Source organism: Tachyglossus aculeatus, chromosome 9 (assembly GCF_015852505.1).
Source record: "Tachyglossus aculeatus isolate mTacAcu1 chromosome 9, mTacAcu1.pri, whole genome shotgun sequence".
Lineage (NCBI taxonomy): Eukaryota > Metazoa > Chordata > Mammalia > Monotremata > Tachyglossidae > Tachyglossus > Tachyglossus aculeatus.
Window position 1 is genome coordinate 55,741,142 of NC_052074.1, and position 21,629 is coordinate 55,762,770.

Below are 21,629 nucleotides of genomic sequence, written 5' to 3' on the forward strand. Positions count from 1 at the left end.
TTTCCTTCGTCTCCTCATCTCCCCCTTTCCCTCTCATCCTCATCTTTCCCTCCCCTTCTTATCCCTCCTTCCCTCCTTCCCCATCCCTCCCCTCCTCATCCCTCCCTTTCCCATCCTTCTCCTCCTGTCATCTCCCTATCTTCCTCTTTTCCTCGTCTCCTCATCTCTCCCTTTCCTTCGTCTCATCTCCCCCTTTCCCTCGTCTCCCCATCTCCCCCTTTCCCTCCCTCCCTCATCCCTCCCCTTTCCCATCCCTCCCCTTTCCCATCCCTCTCCTCCTCCTCCTCCCCGCGCAGGCCGCAGGAGCCGTGCGGGGCGCCGTGCGGGGCGGGGCGCCGCAGCAGTGAGGGCCGCGGGAGCAGGTCAGCGCTCGTCGCCCAACATGGTCGCTGCCCACGCTGCCCATTCTTCCTCCTCCTCGGAGTGGATCGCCTGCCTGGATAAAAGGTATCCGCATCTTTTCCCCTCGGCCCCGCGGGAGAGAGATCTCTCTATCTATTTATCATCTATCACCATCTATCCATCATTAGGTATACCTCTGTATTTCTCAATCTATTTTGTTGGCATTGATGCCTGTCTCCCCCTTCTATACTGTGAACCCCGTCTACTTGTTCTGTTTTCTGTCCCCCCCTTCTAGACTGTGAGCCCGTAGTGGGGTAGGGACCCTCTCTATATATTGCCGACTTGTCATTCCCAAGCGCTTAGCACAGTGCTCCGCACACAGTAAGCGCTCAATAAACGCGATTGAATGAATGAACGAACCCGTCGTTGGGTAGGGATTGTCCCTATCTGTTGCCGAATTGTACTTTCCAAGCGCTTAGTACAGTGCTCTGCACACAGGAAGCGCTCAATACATACGATTGAATGAATGAGTGACCCGACCGCAAAAAAGGGGTGCGCAGGGCCACGGGGAAAGCGGTTTGGGGGTGAGAGCGGAATGGCGAGGGGGCCCAGCATCTCCCCCGGCTGGGGAGGGGGTCGAGCTTTCCCCTCTAAGTTTTCCCCTTTTAGACTGTGAGCCCACTGTTGGGTAGGAACTGCCTCTATATGTTGCCAACTTATACTTCCCAAGCGTTTAGTACAGTGCTCTGCACACAGTAAGCGCTCAATAAATATGATTGATTGATTGACCGCGGTCGCCTTCCCTCGCTCTTTCGACCTGGCAGCCCGTGGACGAGGGAAATCATTGGGTGGATTTGGGGGTTCTTTCCTCACCCCACAGATGCAGGGGAACATTTTTATTGAAGCCGGTGGAGGAGACAGCTGGAAGCCCCTTGCCCTGCTTGGAAAGCTTCACCATGGTCAGGGAACCTGTGTTCCCTTCTTATTCTGCTGTGGAATGCTTTCCCAAGCACTTAGTACAGTGCCCTCGCACATAGTGAGCACCCATTCAGTGCCACTGAAGGACTGTGCAAAACCCAGTGGAAGGGACGCGTGTCTTGATCTGGCCCTCCCCGCACAAGATCTCCTTGGGTCACATGGGAATGAGGCCACTTGGCTTTGGCCCTGCCTGTCTCCTGTCTCTGCATCCCCTGGAGAAGACCCATCGTTCACCTAAAATAGAATCAAAAGCCCATCTCATATAGTGAGCGCCCATTCAGTGCCACTGAAGGACTGTGCAAAACCCAGTGGAAGGGATGCGTGTCTTGGTCTGGCCCTCCCTGCGCAAGATCTCCTTGGGTCACATAGGAACAAGGGTACTTGGTTTTGGCCCTGCCCGTCCCCTGCCTCTGCATCCCCTGGAGAAGACCCATCGTTCACCTAAAATAAAATCAAAAGCCCATCTCACATAGTGAGCGCCCATTCAGTGCCACTGAAGGACTGTGCAAAACCCAGTGGAAGGGACGCGTGTCTTGGTCTGGCCCTCCCTGCACAAGATCTCCTTGGCTCACATGGGAACAAGGCTACTTGGCTTTGACCCTGCCCGTCTCCTACCTCTGCATCCTCTGGAGAAGACCCATCGTTCACCCAAAATAAAATCAAAATCCCATCTCAACGTCCAATTCGAGCCTTAGAAAGAGGGTGCTGTGTTCACCGTGGATTGCTGTGATTGTTCCCAACCCCTGACAGGATAATTTTCTGTTTGACCAGATTGTAGGTTTAGCAGTAAACATTACCCAGTGGGCTAGCAATTAGAGTTCATTACACTGATTAAAGCGGGTTGCATCTGAACTTTTAGAAACGGAGCGAGGAATCTCGCCGAAGAAACCACTTCTGGATTTCACAGAGTACCGAGGAGATAGGGGCAGAATATTTCACGTCATCCTCCTATCGCATAACATCTCTATTTATAGTAGTGTGATGTATCAGGCACTCTGCCATACTGAGATTTTATAACTAATCCAGCAGTCACAGCTAAATCATTCAAACCTGACATTGAAGATTTTTTCAATGGTTTATTTTCGTCCGTGAAGAATCAAGCCATTCTGAAGTAGCAAAAGCTGACCATTTATAAAGTTAAACAGCCGAGGTGTGGTGCTGATTTTATTTGGCTGAACTAGCTAGAATTTTGGCAGGCAACACCGTATTTGTGTTTAAACTGATATATAATAATATTAGAAAAGTTGCATGTAATCCTAAAAAAACCCGAAGTACTAGTTAAATCATCCAAAATTATGTACTGGAACTAAGAGGATTTTAAAATGAATAGACTGCTAATGTGGAAAGTAATCTGAATGTAATAGTTCAGGAAAGATGAATCAAAAGATGAAAAGGCAAATCAGCCTCTTGTCCTTGATGAATACATCTAAACACAGTCCAGCTATTACTCCTTTCTAGGGAAGTGGTTTTATAGGTAGTAGAGCTTACATTTGTGGGCATGTGTGGTTCATCCTCTGCTGGCACCTGAGAATCTATTTTGTTTCTCATAGTAAATCGGTGGGTGCCATTTGGCCCCCGTAAAATCCATGGAAAATCACCTAGAGGTGTGAAAACACCTTGCATTTTCAATCGTTTTTGAACCTGAATTTTTCCTTGTCTTTTAGTGCTACTAATTTTCTGTTTGAAAAATATCTTAAGTTTTGATTTCAGGGATGTGGAGCTATTAGTCTGATATGGCCATTCACAATAATAAATTATCTACCCTTTTAAAAAAATTAAATAGTTTAATGGTTTCAGAGTAAGTTCATGACCTACTGAACATAAATAATGATGGCATTTATTAAGCGCTTACTAAGTGCAAAGCACTGTTCTAAGCGCTAGGGAGGTTACAGGGTGATCAGGTTGTCCCACTGGGGGCTCACAGTCTTAATCCCCATTTTACAGATGAGGTAATTGAGGCACAGAGAAGTTAAACATCTTGCCCAAAGTCACACAGCTGATAATTGGCGGCGCAGGGATTTGAACCAATGACCTCTGACTCCAAAGCCCGTGCTCTTTCCACTGAGCCATGCTGCTTCTCATAAGCATCTTTCCTGAACATCTTAAACATCTTTCCTGTAACTTTTCATTTAGAAACTCTTCACACAATCTTATATGAATTTTCCTTGGTTGTTAGGGCAAGAGATGGGCAATACAGACTTCCATGGATGGGCAGGAAATGTGTCTGCTAGTTCTGTTGCAAAGTGCTCTCCCAAGCGCTCAGCGCAGAGCTCTGCACATAGTAAGCTCGCAGTCAGTGCCATTGATTGATTCATTAAAGAATCCAGCTGAATCTAAGGAACAGTTGACAATCTTCTTCTTTTGGTTATTTGTATTAGCCACAAAACCTGCAGTGCTTCACTTGACTGACATGTTTGAATGTCAGAACAGATCACAGGCTGAACCATAAAACTTGGCTCTCCTGGTGTGTCAAGAATGTTGTGATCTTTCAAACAGCTGATGAATTCTTTAAATATTAATGTTTCAGTTTAAAGGATGTGCTATACTCAATTACATCTTTTGTTTTTATCCAAAGAGCCTGCAGTTTCTCCCATTGTTTTGGTTCAAGAAGAATGATAGATTTTAGGATTTTGCATTTATGCAACATGCATTTTATTTTATTTTGTTAGTATGTTTGGTTTTGTTCCCTGTCTCCCCCTTTTAGACTGTGAGCCCACTGTTGGGTAGGGACTGTCTCTATATGTTGCTAATTTGTACTTCCCAAGTGCTTAGTACAGTGCTCTGCACATAGTAAGCACTCAATAAATACGATTGATGATGATGATGATTTCTTTGATCTCTAGTCTCTCCTCAAATCTACCGTTCTCTGTGCTCCCTTTCCTCTCCATTGTTTATGTTCTCATTCTTAACATTTTAATTTTATATTTAAAGACAATTTTGATAATTTGTAAACTTTTTCCAGCAAACCAATCGGTTGATTTTTTTTTTGTTTTAGTGCAGAGCACTGTACTAAGCACTTAGGAGAGTACAACAGAAGCAAGTCACACATTTCTTGACCTCAAGATTACAATAAATAGTGGAGACAGGCAGATAAAAAATATTTACATATTGTGGGAGCAGGAGGAAGAGCAAAGATATATTGGGTGGTATTGCAAATTGTTCCGGATGAAATAGATTATTAAATAATTGAATGTAAAACAAGTAAATTGTTTTTATATAAACAAATAACCCCTGACTCCCAAGCCCGTGCTCTGCCCACTAAGCCACGCTGCTTCTCTTCACGCTGGTGCTGCCCAGTTGTTACAGCTACTGATGCATTTCCTGTCTTAGGCTCTGTTCCCATTTTTCCTGGCATGGGGAGGTTGAATGAAAATTTTGCCAAAAAGTTTGGGAAGGGCCAAGAATACTAGAACTAGACAGGACATCAAAAGATGATCTGTTCCAGCCTCCTCCCTCTAGGGAGGAAAACAATTGACTCTAAATTATTTGGATCGATGGCTTTGTTATTATTTTTTTTTTCAAGGTTTCCAGAGATGCAGAATCCAAGGTTGTCTCACTCAAGTCTTTTATACTTGCTTGACTCTGGTCGGTGTCTTTTAGGCCAAAGTTTGAAAAAGTAATTCTGCTGGTTTCTGGCTGAGCGGTCTAAGGCGCTGCGTTCAGGTCGCAGTCTCTCCTGGAGGCGTGGGTTCGAATCCCACTCCTGACAGTTATTTCCCAGCGCTTAGAACAGTGCTTTGCACATAGTAAGCGCTTAACAAATACCATTATTATTATTCTTTGATTTTTTGATTAACAAAGTTTGTCTCCTAAAATCCTTGACCATTCAGATGATCTTGTACATAACTTGTTATCTTGAGAAATCAAGATTGCCATGGACTTTCATGTTTTCATTTTGGAGAAAAGCTGCCTGTAAGTGAATTGAGAAATGTTTCAGAACTTTGCCTTTTAACTGTAAAGGAGTATTTATGTTCTTTGCATTTGCTTTCAAACCTGGAGTTTACTGTTATATCACCTTATTTGTAGCCTCTCGGTTCCCGGACATCTTGCAGGTTTCCTGATTTAGGTGCATCTTCTGATAGGAATGCATCCAGCCTGTTGTTTCTGGGTAACATTCTCTTAAAATCTATAGGATATGTAATGAAAAGCGCTGCAGTATCAGAGCATATTTAGGATAGAGACACTCTTACATTTTGAGGATTTACTTGCTGTCTGTGAAGGCTCTGATATTTTCCATCAAGATTCATTTGAACATCACTTGTGTCCTGATTGACTCCATCTTATCCTTACTGGTTACCCCTTGTATTGTAATATCCAATAGTGTCCTTTGTAGAATGGAAATTCAATAAATACTTAGATAATGATTCCTTCCCCTCCCCACAGCACTTGTGTATATTTGTACATATTTATTACTCTATTAATGATGTGTATATAGTTATCGTTCTGTTTATTCTGATGGTATTGACACCTGTCTATTTGTTTTGTTGTCTGTCTCCCCCTTCTAGACTGTGAACCCATTATTGGATAGGGACCGTCTATATATGTTGCCGATTTGTACTTTCCAAGCGCTTAGTGCAGTGCTCTGCACGCAGCATTCAATAAATACGATTGAATGAATTAATATAAAGATAGGTGATGAAGTAGAACTTCACTCCCTCCATTGTTTGCTCACAGGCCTTAGAATTGGAATAGCGCTTTTAATGTTGACCAGGGGCAAGTCACTTAACTTCTCTGGGCCTTTGTTTCCCCATCTTTAAACTGGGACTAAATACCTATTCTTCCTCAGAGTGTGAGCCCCATGTGTGACAGTGGCTGTGTCTGAACTGATTATCTTGTATCTACCCGTACATTTAGTGCAGGGCTTGGCACATAGTAAGTGTTTACCAAATGCCATTATTATTATTTTAATTTTCATTATTATTTAAATGTGCAGGTCATTGCATAAAGGTTTGTCACGACCTAAATAAGGGTCCTATTTTTAAAAAATCAGGCTTTAAATCAATTCTTTAAAATTAAGTGTGTTGCATTCTAGCCCTTTGTAATTATTGCTTATCTGTTTCATAATGCTTTCTTATCATTCTCTCAATTGAATTTTGCATTATCTCAATTGCCTCTAACTCTACTGCTTTCAGTTGTGTTACTGTGCATTGATTTAATGACTTTAGGGGGTTCTTTGAACTCAGCAGATTTTGGTGACTAATGTATGCCTCTTGAAAGGAACTTCATTTCTCTGATGGTGCAAAATGTCTATCATTTAGACCCCAGTATACTACTTGTAGCAAACATGATCTGCTGTTAACAAGAATGATAAAATTAGCCAGAGACTCATGGATCATATGACAAGAGTTTTGATAATAGGGTTGCATTTTTCCTGTTGAATCCAATGTGGTAAAACAAGGTTTCTCTCCTATCCAAGCTTCCCATTAACATTCTGTTAATACCTGTTGCATGGCAAAAGTTGCAAATATGGTCAAATTATCCCTAGCTCTACTCTGTTCACACGGTGTGTTGTTAGTTCTTGCAGGATTTAATAGCACAGATTTAAATGAATTCATGAGCCTATTTCAGAGTAACTGGACCCCTACTTTAATTCTAAAGAGAAGAATGTAAGCCACCCATCTTTTTACTGAGGTTGTCCGAGAGAAAATAGTGGAAATCCAACCCAGTTTTAAACGAAAAACAAGAGGATTAGGCTGTGGACAGCAAAAGTACAACATAATCTCTCAGTGATTTTATTCCTAGGGGTGGGAAAATAAGGACTGTCTCAAAGTAATAAATATATACATAAATTAGAGGTATAAATCATTATTAATCAGTTCATTCATGTTCTTGGTCCTGATGTCATCAATCCTGTTAGTGGTATATATTGAGCTTTTGTGTGCAGAGTGCTGAGCTAAGGGCAGGAGTAGACAACAACAGAGTTGGTAGACATGTTCCCTGCCCATAAGGATCTTATGGAAGAGGAGTCAGACATTATATTATGGATATGTACATAAGTGCTGTGGGGCTGAAGGTCTGGTGAACATCAAGTACTTAAAGTGAATCGATCCAAGGGCATATAATAATAATAATGATGGCATTTGTTAAGCACTTACTATGTGCCAAGCACTGTTCTAAGCGCTGGGGTAGATACAAAGTGATCAGGTTGTCCCACGAGGGGCTCACAGTCTTAATCCCCACTTTACAGATGAGGGAACTGAGGCACAGAGAAGTTAAGTGACTTGCCCAAAGTCACACAGCTGACAAGTGGTGGAGCAGAATTTGAACCCATGACCTCTGACTTCCAAGCCCGTGCTCTTTCCACTAAGCCACACTGCTTCTCACATATGTGACTTCCTTGGTCAGGGTGCCATTTATTGAACATTTATAAGGGACCAACCTCTGTGCTAAGCACAGGGATAGATCCAAGGTAATCAGGAGAGCAAATAACACTGGGCTAGCATTAGTTAGGCTTGGCATTAATTTGACTGATTAATAATACTGGTGCTATTGGTTAAGTGCTTACTAATTTCCAGGCTCTGTGCTTTGAACTAGGGTAGTTGCAGGATAATTGGGTCAAGGACAGTCCTGGCCCTCTGTGGGGTTCCCAGTCTTAAAGGGAGGAAGGGCAGGTATTTCTCAGAATAGAGACTCATCTGTTCTGAGATTCCATCATTATGCTCCGCACTGTATAATGTGTTAAATGGAGAAGAATGTCTGTAACTGCTGTTGGTTTCTGACCATGCCAGCCAACATTTCAGATTCTGCTTCTGCGTCTGCTTTGAGTGGGAATAGACAATCCCACCTTGGATCTCTTGCCCAGATGTATTTGGAGATTTCTCCATCGTCAGATCAGTGGGTGCAGGTTTAAAGGGGCAACCTTCATTTGAAGCAGTGATCCATCACATCTCAGCAGGCCTGTCCTAATCCAGAGCACTAACTGAGTTTCCACTCCCTTGAACAAATAGAAAATATAGTTTCTATCATCAAGGAGCTCACACCAAAGGAGCCCCTTGGGGTTTCCAGTATGAATCAACTACTCTAGACTTTCTTTTCTTTCTTTTTCTCCATAGACTTTATTGTACTGTAGAGGATTAGACAATCACTGGCACTGCTGCTACCTCTTGACTGGAAGCTCATTGTGGGCAGGGAGCATATCTATTGTACTGTACTGTCCAAGTGCTTAGTACAATGCTCTGCATACAGTCAGGCACACAGTAAGTTCTCAATAAACACCAATGATGATGGTGATGCACAGAAATGGCTTCTCCATTTGCAGGACTATCGGCCTTACTCCTTTAGATCTCATAGAACCGCTATGAGAGTGATTTTTAGGAACTGAATTCCTGTCTGTCTTGAGCAGATGCTTAAACTCCAACTGCAACCCAAAAATAGGCGGGCAGACATTGCGTAGGTGGAAGTTTTACATTGCAGGACTTGATTTGAAGGAGACCGAAGAGGTACCAAGAACCAAAAATGATATGGGATGAAAGTAATTGGAGGAAAAGGAGACCCTGAACAGTCCCTATATGAAATTTTGGAGTTAACCAATCCTGAAGGATGTTTGGGCCTGAAAACATTTCAGAGAGTGGGAGAGAAATCCATGAATGAGTTGGGGAAATGAATCAAACAGTTCTGAGATGAGGATGGGGAATAGAGACAGGAAGAAAAGGCAAAAAAATAAGAAAAAGTTATGAGTAGAAGATATCAAAATCAGCAATATTTAGTGAATGCTTGCTGGGCAGACCTTTGTACTAAGCAGTTGGAACAATACAATAGAATTGACGATATATTATTTTCTATATAGACTATATTTGTAATTATAGTTCGATAATCAAACACAGCTTTCAAACGACTCTGGATTAAAATCTTCCTGAACTAAAGTAAGCACTTATTACAGTGCCTGGCACTTAGTAAGCACTTAACAAATGCCATTAAAAATAAGTCAAATTAAGTGCACTTAGTGTAGAAGTGGAATTACGGTTGTATCATAAGGACCCCCCCGTTGGCCAGTGGCTATTCAGGGCAAGCATCCCGCTTGGGTTTTGTTCAACCCTATGGCCCCAAAGCTGAGGGCTGGACTAGAGCTAGTCAGAACTTGGACTAGCTAGTCAGAACTTGGACTAGCTAGTCAGAACTTGAGCTAGTCAGAAGTTGGCGGGTCTCAGGGTCTCCATGGCAGTGCCCCTAGTTTTCCCCCGCCTCTCCCTCTTTCCGATACAGCAGTTGGAGCACTGCCCAATGTGTTTGAGGGTTCTGGGAACCCATTCCAACTGCCCACGTCAAAAGTGCTGTACCAGCGCAGCTCTGCCTCAAGGCAACATCAATCAAACACAAGGCTGGCCCCATCCCCTGCAGTCTGGGGGTCAGGGCAGGACAAGCAGTGACTGGGATTGGGAAAAGAATTGGATGGATTGGGGCGGCTGAAGTGAATGGAGCTCAACGTGGGCGGGGTGATAATTCAAGACGTCTCCCACTCGAGAAAAGACGATACTGGTAGCTAGGAGGTGTAAAATTAAATGCATATTCTCAAGCAAAAACTCCTCACTCTCGGCTTCAAGGCTGTCCATCACCTCGCCCCCTCCTATCTCACCTCCCTTCTGTCCTTCTCCAGCCCAGCCTGCACACTCCACTCCTCCGCCGCTAATCTCCTCACTGCACCTCGTTCTCGCCTGTCCCGCCGTCGACCCCCAGCCCACGTCATCCCACTGGCCTGGAATGCCCTCCCTCTGCCCATCCGTCAAGCTAGCTTTCTTCCTCCCTTCAAGGCCCTGCTGAGAGCTCACCTCCTCCAGGAGGCCTTCCCAGACTGAGCCCCTTCCTTCCTCTCCCCCTCATCCCCCTCTCCATCCTCCACATCTTACCTCCTTCCCTTCCCCACAGCACCTGTATATATGTATATATGTTTGTACATATTTATTACTCTATTTATTTTACTTGTACATATCTATCCTATTTATTTTATTTTGTTAGTATGTTTGGTTTTGTTCTCTGTCTCCCCCTTTTAGACTGTGAGCCCACTGTTGGGTAGGGACTGTCTCTATATGTTGCCAATTTGTACTTCCCAAGCGCTTAGTACAGTGCTCTGCACATAGTAAGCGCTCAATAAATACGATTGATGATTTATTACTCTTTTATTTGTACATATTTACTACTCTATTCTATTAAGGATGTATATATAGCTCTAATTCTATTTATTGTGATGGTATTGTCACCTGTCTACTTGTTTTGTTGTCTGCCTCCCCCTTCTAGACTGTGAGCCCGTTGTTGGGTAGGGACCGTCTCTAGTTGTCGCTGATTTGTACTTAAGTGCTTAGTACAGTGCTCTGCACACAGTAAACACTCAATAAATATGATTGAATGAATGAATGAATGAGGGCCATGGTCATTGGAATAATGCTCCAGTGCTTAGAACAGTGCTTGGTATGTAGCAAGCACTTAACAAATGCCTTATTAAATACCTTATTAAATACTGCTTAGAGGAAGAGGAAGAACCCAAGCAGAGAGACTGAAGGAGAGCACATGTTGCTTTTATTCCCCTGGAATTGAGTTAGTTGTGAAGCTTTGGAAGAACCCAGAAGATGAGAGGAAATTTTTCCTTACATCTTTCTCCTCTTTCATCCCATGAAGAAACTATACGTTTTATAGAAAATTCAAAAAATTTATGTTGATATTTATTTTAGAATAATAAAGTACTTTAAGCACTTACTATGTGCCAGGCATTGTACTATGAGCTGAGGTAGATACAAGCTAATCATGTTGGACACAGTCCATGTTCCACATGGGACTAGCAGTCATAATCCCCATTTTGCAGATGAGATAACCGAGGAACAGAGAAGTGAAGTGACATGCCCAGGGTCACACAGCAGACAAGTGGCAGAGTTGGGATTAGAACCCAGGTCCTTCCGACTCTCAGGCCCATACTTTATCTACTAGGCAGTGCTCCTTCTCAAGAGATGTATTTTAACTATGATTAGTGGCCCATAAAACCTTCAAAATAATAATGGTACTGGTGAAGTGCTTACTGTGTACCAAGCACTGTACTAAATGCTGATGTGGATACAAGATAATCAGATTAGACAGTGTCCTTGTCCGTTGGTATTTATTGAGCCCTTGTTGGGTGCAGAGAATGGTACTAAGTGCTTGTCCGTGTTACTTAATGTGAGATGTTTTATGAAAATATTTAGAAATGGAAATTACTGCCAGCCCAGATTTTATAACTGAGTGTGATTAGACAAAGAATTATGTGATGCTGTTCTCAAGGATGTGTTTAGCTGTTTACTTGTTAATGCTGGTGGTATCAATTTTGTCTGCAGCCCTGAAAGTGTGTGTGGCTTTTTTTTCTAATTCCTCTACATGCATTAGTTTCTTCTTTTGAGATTCAGGTTGCTGGGAAGACTATCCAAATACCAAAGAGAAAAACTTCCTTTTGTTGTTGATGGTCTCAGTTTTCAACTTTTTAATATATTTGTTATAAATTGTCCCAAACTGCACAAGTGCTTATGCCGTTTAGGTTTAGACACCTGAGTACAGAGCACTGTACCATTAATTGAGTCAATCTATCGATTCAGTCAGGTAGAGAAGTAGTGTGTCCTAGTTGAAAGAGCATGGGCTTGGAGGTCACAGGACCTGAGTTCTAATCCTGACTCTGCCACCTGTCTGCTATGTGACCTTTTAAACTGTGAGCCCACTGTTGGGTAGGGACTGTCTCTATATGTTGCAAATTTGTACTTCCCAAGCGCTTAGTACAGTGCTCTGCACATAGTAAGCGCTCAATAAATACGATTGATGATGATGATGATGTGACCTTGGATAAGTCACTTAACTTCTCTGGACCTCACCTCATCTGTAAAATGGGGATTAGGACTGTGAGCCCGTGTGGGACATGGACTGTGTCCAACCTGATTAGCTTGTGTCTACCCCAGTGCTTAGTACAGTGCCTGGCACATAGTTTACACTATTAAAAAACAACAACCAAATACCATAAAAAATGGAAGAAGGCAAGGGAGGAGTGCATGCAAGAGAAAGGGGAAAGCAAGGTAGAGGAGGTGCAGAGTGCAGAGGGCACAAGTGGCATGGAAAATATGCAGAAAATCAGTTTATTTACATGTAACAGATGGGAGGAGAGACAGGGAATTGACAGCAAGTTGGTAAGTACTGACAATGAGGGAGCAAACTATCACAGCTGAAGCATGCAGACTGTGGTGAAACTTATAAACGGTACATCAATAGAGCTAGAGTTGGCAAGTGCCTAGCAAATAAACAACATATGTCAAAGCTGTTACCCTGTCACCGGAAATATCTTGGAGAAACTTGGTTGTCTTTGAAAAGAAATCCTTGGTTTGTCTTTTCCCTGTTGTTAGAACCCTTGGTTTTCTGGTTCAGTTCATCGGGATAGTGGCTAAAACCACATTAGTTTATCGCACAACAGATGTTTAAAAACCAAAGGGTGTAAAAGTCAAATGCTGCCCAAGTGCCTGACAACGTGGTGTGCAATAATAATAATAATAATGATGGCATTTAGTAAGTGCTTACTATGTGCAAAGCACTGTTCTAAGTACTGGGGAGGTTACAAGGTGATCAGGTTGTCCCTCGGGGGGCTCACAGTCTTAATCCCCATTTTACAGATGAGGGAACTGAGGCCCAGAGAAGTGAAGTGACTTGCCCAAAGTCACGCAGCTGACAATTGGAGGAACTGGGGTTTGAACCCATGACCTCTGACTCCAAAGCCCGTGCTCTTTCCACTGAGCCTACTGTAAAGTGAGAGACTAATTCTTTTAATGGCCACCCAAAAATACTTCCTTTTATTTTTTTAAATCATTTTTACTGCTTTTTTTCCCCCCTCAAGGGCTGCAAGGGTTATACAGTGAAGCTGAACAAGGCATCACAATCTAGGAATTGTAAGAGAACTAACTCACTTGTGTGACTGAAGGCAAAACTCTAGGAGAATGGAAATTGCAAGGAGCTTTGTAACAATAGCTGAGTATCTCTTCCCTATGAGGGAACCCAGGCTACAGGTTTATATGTGCTCTAGTGAGTGGATGACTTTTTATAATAATAATAATGTGGTTTCTGTTAAGTGCTTACTATGTATCAGGCACTGTACTAAGCGCTGGGGTGGATACAAGCAAATCGGGTGGGGCTCACAGTCTCAATCCCCATTTTCCAGGTGAAGTAACTGAGGCCCAGAGAAGTGAACTTAACCAGGGTCGCACAGCAGACAAGTGGTAGAGCTGGGATTAGAACCCATGACCTCCTATCTCCCATGCCCGTGACTTAAGGCACCATCTAGGAGGAAGGTCAGAAAGGACTTATAATAATAATAATAATAATGGCATTTATTAAGTGCTCACTATGTGCAAAGCACTGTTCTAAGCGCTGGGGAGGTTACAAGGTGATCAGGTTGTCCCACGGGGGGCTCACAGTCTTAATCCCCATTTTCCAGATGAGGTAACTGAGGCCCAGAGAAGTGAAGTGACTTGCCCAAGGTCACGCAGCTGACAATTGGCAGAGCCGGGATTTGAACCCATGACCTCTGACTCCAAAGTCTGTGCTCTTTCCACTGAGCCACGCTGCTTCTCCGTGGCTCAGTGGATGGGGATGATGGGGAAACTGAGATAACCCATTGGTCCGGGGAGGTGCTCCAGAGCCTCAGTTGCCCTAGAAGAGCTCCTGGCTCCCCAGAGAACAAGCCTCAGGCTTCTGCATTCGGTGTTGGTTGGCCTTCGAGTGTGCACATTAGCCAGCACAATCAACACATGGACTCTAAGATGAGATCCTGCTTATTGGAACCAGTGAGTTCCCCTTGGGCATTGAGCCCAGGGCAGTTGCCCTGAACCAGCACATGGTAAATATAAAAATAAATATTTATTTATTTTATTTGTACATATTTATTCTAATTATTTTGTTAATATATTTTGTTTTGTTCTCTGTCTCCCCCTTCTAGCCTGTGAGCCCACTGTTGGGTAGGGACCATCCCTATACGTTGCCAACTTGTACTTCCCAAGCGCTCTGCACACAGTAAGCGCTCAATAAATAGAGAAGCAGCGTGGCTCAGTGGAAAGAGCCCGGGCTTTGGAGTCAAGAGGTCAGGGGTTCAAATCCCGGCTCCGCCACATCTCAGCTGTGTGACTTTGGGCAAGTCACTTAACTTCTCTGTGCCTCAGTTACCTCATCTGTAAAATGGGGATTAAGACTGTGAGCCCCCCGTGGGACAACCTGATCACCTTGTAACCTCCCCAGCGCTTAGAACAGTGCTTTGCACATAGTAAGCGCTTAATAAATGCCATTAAAAAAAATAAATACGATTGAATGAATGAATGAATGGTAAGGATGCCCCTGAATGCAGAGGATACTTTCAAAAATCAGGATATTTAATGCGAATAACTACCAAGAATCTTATCTCAAACAACTTTTTCATATGAGGTGATATCTTGACATTAGCAGATCAGAATGCAGATTTGAAAATTATGTTGTGCCAAGTAATAGTACAAATAGAGCTCTTCAGCTAGTGTTCAGGGACATTCAGATATTTTTAGAGAAGCAGCGTGGCTTAGTGGGAAAGAGCACGGGCTTTAGAGTCAGAGGTCACAGGTTCAAATCCCAGCTCTGCCAGTTAGCTGTGTGACTTTGGGCAAGTCACTTAACTTCTCTGGGCCTCAGTTCCCTCATCTGTAAAATGGGGATGAAGACTGTGAGCCCCCCCGTGGGACAACCTGATCATCTTGTAACCTCTCCAGCGTTTAGAACAGTGCTCTGCACATAGTAAGCGCTTAATAAATGCTATTATTATTATTATTTTTAACCAATGTTTGGCTAATTTGTGTTTTGCTTTATGAGGGATATGCAATCGCCTCTCCAAAGGCAGATGGTCTAGCCTTGGGAGGCCTTCTGCCCATGGTTTGGTCTGACAGTTAGCCAAAGGGTCATGCTGCCTTATTCTAACCCTGTAATGACCATCGAAATCCTGTAGCACTTATGTACATATTTTGCATATCCTATTACTGGACTGTGCCCAACCTGACAAGCTTAGTACAGTGTTTGCCACAGAGTAAGTGCTTAACAAATGCAATAACAATAATATACATAGCTCCTTTTCCCTCTTATCTGTAATTATTTTCGTATCTGTCTCCTCCACTAAATTGTAAACTCCCTGGGGGCAGCTATCATGTTTACTAACTGTTTTGTAGTAATAATAATAATAATAATGATGGTATTTGTTAAGTGCTTACCATGTGCAAAGCACTGTTCTAAGCGCTGGGGGGTTACAAGGTGATCAGGTTGTCCCATGTGGGGCTCACAGTCTCAGTCCCCATTTGACAGATGAGGGAACTGAGGCACGGAGAAGTGAAGTGACTTGCCCATGTCACACAGCTAAGTGGCGGAGCGGGATTCGAACCTATGACCCATGGCTCCCAAGCCCGTTCTCTTTCCATTGAGCCAGGCTGCTTCTCTTGTACTCTCCCAAGCACTTAGTACAGTGCTTTGGACACAGTAGGTCTTAATAAATACTATTAAGTCATAAGAGAACAGTTGTCGGCACGTAGCGCTTAACAAATATGAAAAAGCAGAAAGAAAAAAGAAGGAATTTTCCTGCATATAATTCTTGGAAAAGTATAATTCAAGGTATAGTTCGAGTCATATTGAAAACTTCCTGCTTTGTATACCGAGAATTACCCCTACCTAATGGGAATAGATAACTTGAAATGGGTGGGATGGCCACAGAATTCCATCCTGCCACCTGAAAAGCCCATTCAAGGTCCTGCTTTTGGCCGGAATGGAGGACTTCATCATCATCATCATCATCAATCGTATTTATTGAGCGCTTACTATGTGCAGAGCACTGTACTAAGCGCTTGGGAAGTACAAATTGGCAACATATAGAGACAGTCCCTACCCAACAGTGGGCTCACAGTCTAAAAGGGGGAGACAGAGGACAAAACCAAACATACTAACAAAATAAAATAAATAGAATAGATATGTACAAATAAAATAAATAAATAAATAGAGTAAAAAAATATGTACAAACATATATACATATATACAGGTGCTGTATAGAACGAGAGAACCTGTGGTGGCAGTAGGGAGAAGAAGCCTCTTGAAATCCTTCCCCGAAGTTTTTTAGCAAACTGGGGCGTTCTTGCTTTGCCCTCCGCACAGCACAGAAAACAGTAGTAACGAAGTGTGTGAATGCTGCGTTCATGGTGCAGCCAATAAAATGTTTGTTATTGGTGATAAACCGTTAGCCCTGTTAGTTGATTCGGCTGAAAGAGCATAGCTCTGTGAATCAAGAGACCAGAGTTCTCGTCTCACATCTGCCTGCTGGGCCTATGCTATCAAATGTTGAAGGATTTTTGACTGAAGAAACCACCTAGAGCTTTTGATGAATAAATAGGCAGGCCCAGTGGGAATCCTGAAAAATAGCTGGCAGATATGGGCAGCTATGATAGCAACTACTACCAAGGTGATGGGTGGAAATGAAACCTGTCTGGAAACTTTTAGCTGGGAGCCAAAACTACAGAGTGTGTGTCTGGGGCCACACTTTATCCTCAGAGCCCCATTCTTCTCTATACATAAAGCAACAGGCATAAATTCAATCAATCAATCAATCGTATTTATTGAGCGCTTACTGTGTGCAGAGCACTGTACTAAGAGCTTGGGAAGTACAAGTCGGCAGCACATAGAGACAGTCCCTACCCGACAGCGGGCTCACAGTCTAGAAGGGGGAGACAGAACAAAACCAAACATACTAACAAAATAAAATAAATAGAATAGATATGTACAAGTAAGATAAATAAATAGAGTAATAAATATGTACAAACGTATATACAGGTGCTGTGGGGAAGGGAAGGAGGAAAGATGGGGGAGATGGAGGGGGGGCGAGGGGGAGAGGAAGGAAGGGGTTCAGTCTGGAAAGGCCTCCTGGAGGAGGTGAGCTCTCAGTAGGGCCTTGAAGGGAGGAAGAGAGCTAGCTTGGCGGATGGGCAGAGGGAAATTCAGCATTTGTACAATCTGTAATCATCATCATCATCAATCATATTTATTGAGCACTTACTATGTGCAGAGCACTGTACTAAGCGCTTGGGAAGTACAAGTCGGCAACACATAGAGACGGTCCCTACCCGACAGCGGGCTCACAGTCTAGAAGGGGGAGACAGAGAACAAAACCAAGCATACTAACAAAATAAAATAAATAGAATAGATATGTACAAGTAAGATAGAGTAATAAATACGTACAAACATATATACATATATACAGGTGCTGTGGGGAAAGGAAGGAGGAAAGATGGGGTCGATGGAGAGGGGGGCGAGGGGGAGAGGAAGGAAGGGTTTCAGTCTGGAAAGGCCTCCTGGAGGAGGTGAGCTCTCAGTAGGGCCTTGAAGGGAGGAAGAGAGCTAGCTTGGCAGATGGGCAGAGGGAAATTCAGCATTTGTACAATCTATAATTTGACTTCATGAACACTTGGGGTATCAAATACACCTCTAGCTGTTGATGTTTTCCGCTACCTTTCCTGAAGAACAAGAATGCCAAAATGCCTAGTCACTTTGAAAGACATTTCAGTAGGAAAAAAAAGCTTAGGGAGCTGGAATCTATTTTGCTTCCTTTCTAGTGGAATTAACATCTTTTGAATTTTATACATACTTCCTGGGCTCTGAGTGATGATTTTGAAAGCTCATTGACAAACAGAAAAGCCAGAGTGCTAAACGGAATATTTGTTTCTAAATGTAACCTGATTTCTGAAGTCATCTGCACACATCCCATTGCTGTCTAGAGCTTTCATTCTCAGCACTGACGCATTTCAGGAGTTGGTTTAGAAGTACTGAGATTCCATCAATTGTATTTATTGAGCGCTGACTGTGTGCAGAGCACTGAACTAAGTGCCTGGGAGAGTACAATGTAACAGACACATTCCTGCCCATAATGAGCTTACAGTCTAGGGCGGCAGACAGACATTAATATAAATAAATTATGGATATATTCCTAAGTGCTGTGGGGCTGGGAGGGAGATGAAGAAACGGAGCAAGTCAGGGTTACACCAAAGGGAGTGGAAGAAAAATAAGAGGGTTTAGTCACTTGTATTTATTGAATGCTTTTTAGGGACTGTACTAAGCACTTGGGAGAGTACACTACAACAACAGACATATTCCCTGCCCACAGTGAGCTTACAGTCTGGAGGGTGAGTCAGACATTAATACGAATAACAAAATTACAGTTATGGAGGAGATGTGAGCCCACTGTTGGGTAGGGACTGTCTCTATATGTTGCCAACTTGTACTTCCCAAGCGCTTAGTACAGTGCTCTGCACACAGTAAGCGCTCAATAAATACGATTGATTGATTGATTGATTGATGTGCCTTCAATAAGGCTTTGAAGATGGGGAGAGCAATTGTCTGTAGGATATGAAGAGAGAGGGTGTTCCATTGTGCAGGCTAGGTTGTAGTAGGAGAGTAGTGAGGTGAGGAAGGAGGGGGCAATGTGATTGAGTGCTTTAGAGTCTGTTGTATTTTTGCTGTATTTATATTCTGTATTTATATTCTGCTGTAAATATTGCTGTATTTCCCACCTGGGCATTGAAGGTGGGCTTAAATGCCAGTTAACTAGGCTGTTGATTGGAGGAGGTATAGTACAGGACAACTGTCTTTTTGACATCCTTTATTTTGGGGGTTGGAGAAAATCATCTGAGGCTAAAATAATAGACGGTGACAAGTTCAATTTTAATGAAAATGGAAAATATAAACAGTGTTTGTACAGCACTTCTCCAGATTACTGTTTCTTTCTGCACACGCACCATCATTCTGACACAAATAAATTCAAGGGGTGCTTTGTAGCCTGGATTAAAGTTTTAGAGTCTGACAACTTTTAGACCAAATGGTTATCAGCTCTTAAATTACTAGGTAGATCTTCATCAGGAGAAAATAGAAATGATATTTCTGATTAATAATGGCAGTTCATTTATCTTGTTAAAATTGCAATCTTCAAAATATTTAATATGGATGGGAATTCTTTCTTTTTGAGCCAGCTTATGCTGAGAGGTGAGACTTGCTACCTAATATTGTTTTGCAACCAGCATATAGTCTCAGATCCTACTTAAGTATATTATAGTATATTAAGAATTTTATAAAGAATTTTAAAAATACACTTAGATTAGCTATTGGCTTGAACAAAGGCATGTCTGACTACTCTGATAGAAAGCACTTAGTAATAATAATAATCATTTTGATGGTCTTTAAATGCTTACTATGTGCAAAGCACTGTTTTAAGCGCTGGGATAGAAACACGGTAATCGGGTGGTCCCATGTGGGACTCAGTCTTAATTCCCATTTTACAGATGAGGTAACTGAGGCACAGAGAAGTTAAGTGACTTGCCCAAGGTCACACAGCAGACAAGTGGCGGAGCTAGGATTAGAACCTACGTCCTTTGATTCCCAAGCCCGTGCTCATTCCAGTGAGCCACGCTTATAGAGCTCTGCACACAGTAAGCATTCAATAAATACCATGGATTGGGCTCAATTACATAAGAGTGTAAGCAACGAGAAGGACGTTGGCCTAGAGGAATGAGCAAGAGTCAGGGAATCAGGGCACCTGAGTTCTAATCCTGACTCCACCACTTGCTGTGTTCTCTTGGGCAAGTCACTTAATTTCTCTGTGCCTCAATATCTGTAAAATGAGGATTCAAAATCTGTTTTCCCTCCCCATTAGACTGTGAGACTGGGGGGAACAGACATCGGGACCAACTTGATTATCTTGTATCTACCCCAGTGCTTAATACAGTGCTTTTTGCCTAGTAAGTACTTAACAAATCCCACAAGAATTGCTTTTATTTATTTGTTTATGGATATTAATGTATGTTGCCCCATCTAGACTATAAGCTCACTGTGGACAGAGAATGTGTCTGTTATACTGTAGTCTTCCAAGCATTAGTACGGTGCTGTGCACATGGTAAGAGCTCAGTGAATATGACTGAATGATTAGTGAAAGGTCAACAGTCTACCCAATCCCACTCTGCCCAAATATGATATCAGGCTATTTAGAGGAACAGCACAAGTACTCCCCCTCGTCCCCCTCTCCATCCCCCCCATCTTACCTCCTTCCGTTCCCCACAGCACCTGTATATATGTATCTATGTTTGTACATATTTATTACTATATTTATTTTACTTGTACATATCTATTCTATTTATTTTATTTTGTTAGTATGTTTGGTTTTGTTCTCTGTCTCCCCCTTTTAGACTGTGAGCCCACTGTTGGGTAGGGACTGTCTCTATATGTTGCCAACTTGTACTTCCCAAGCACTTAGTACAGTGCTCTGCACACAGTAAGCGCTCAGTAAATACGATTGACTGATTGATTAGTTGCCCACTCTGACATCACCATCATAACATGATATTATCTAGCATCACTAGCACATAATAGACTTCCTATCAGGGAATTAATCCAATTCCTTCTTGATTTTATTAATAACTTCTGCTGGCCCAGTTCCATATATGCTTAGTACCCATGGTGTAAAAATGTATTTCCTTCATTTTAAACCAATCTCTTTTCAAACTAGATTTGATTTGATACCAGGCTTCTCTCCTGAACTGAAAAAGAACACTCATGCTAATTGTTGCAAAGATGTGATATTTAACAAGATACGTAACTCTGTTTACCATTTTCCTGTAAAGTTTTTCTTTTCCCCGAGGAGATCTTTTTCTCATAAGATGATCCCTGAAAAATTTTGAAGTGCCATTCTTAATGGAGAAACATGGTCTCCTATGTTTAAGAAATCATTTGTCACTGAATGATACTGCAATCTCATTCTTAGGGCAGCTGGTAAGCAGAACTTTGAGAAAGTCAATAAGTCCCAGAGGCCTACAAAACATAGGGCTATTGATTTGATAGACATCTTCCAGAGTTTCAAACTGAAAACGGCAAGTAATCAATATAAACGAACTCTCCTCCTTTTCCTGTGTCACCATGGACACCTCTGACCCCAAATGTATTTATGGGACAAAGACTATAGCTATTATGATGAATAATTAATATCCCTCTCAAGGCTCTGTAGGGAAAAAATGGGGAAAGGCCATATTAGCGTCTTGGAGGCAGGGAGTCCTGATTGAATCACAAAGAAGAAGAATATGAAGAATGCAAAAGAGTAAGACAGGAGACAGAGGCAGGACTACTCAGGAAGGCAGGAAGTCCCCTGCCTATATGAGTAGAAAAATGGGATGGGAGCAAAAGGGGAGTAAGAGAGGTCAAGGGGCATAACAGGAAGTTGGAAATATAAAACGCAAAGTAGTTGGGGTGCCTGGACTCTCCTCTCTGTTTGCATCTTGCTGGATTATTGGAGC

At 42.6% G+C, this 21,629-nt stretch overlaps 1 protein-coding gene across 2 annotated transcripts in view; it reads left to right on the forward strand.

The window, feature by feature from the left end:
* Positions 1-235: 235 nt before the first annotated feature.
* The window catches only part of RAPGEF4 (Rap guanine nucleotide exchange factor 4), a 209,667-nt gene continuing 188,273 nt past the window's right edge, over positions 236-21,629 (forward strand). For both annotated transcript variants that reach the window (XM_038751184.1, XM_038751185.1), the window contains exon 1: positions 236-447. In XM_038751184.1, coding sequence (XP_038607112.1) covers positions 383-447 — 65 coding nt within the window. In that variant the 5' untranslated portion in view covers positions 236-382. The remainder of the gene's footprint in view (positions 448-21,629) is intronic.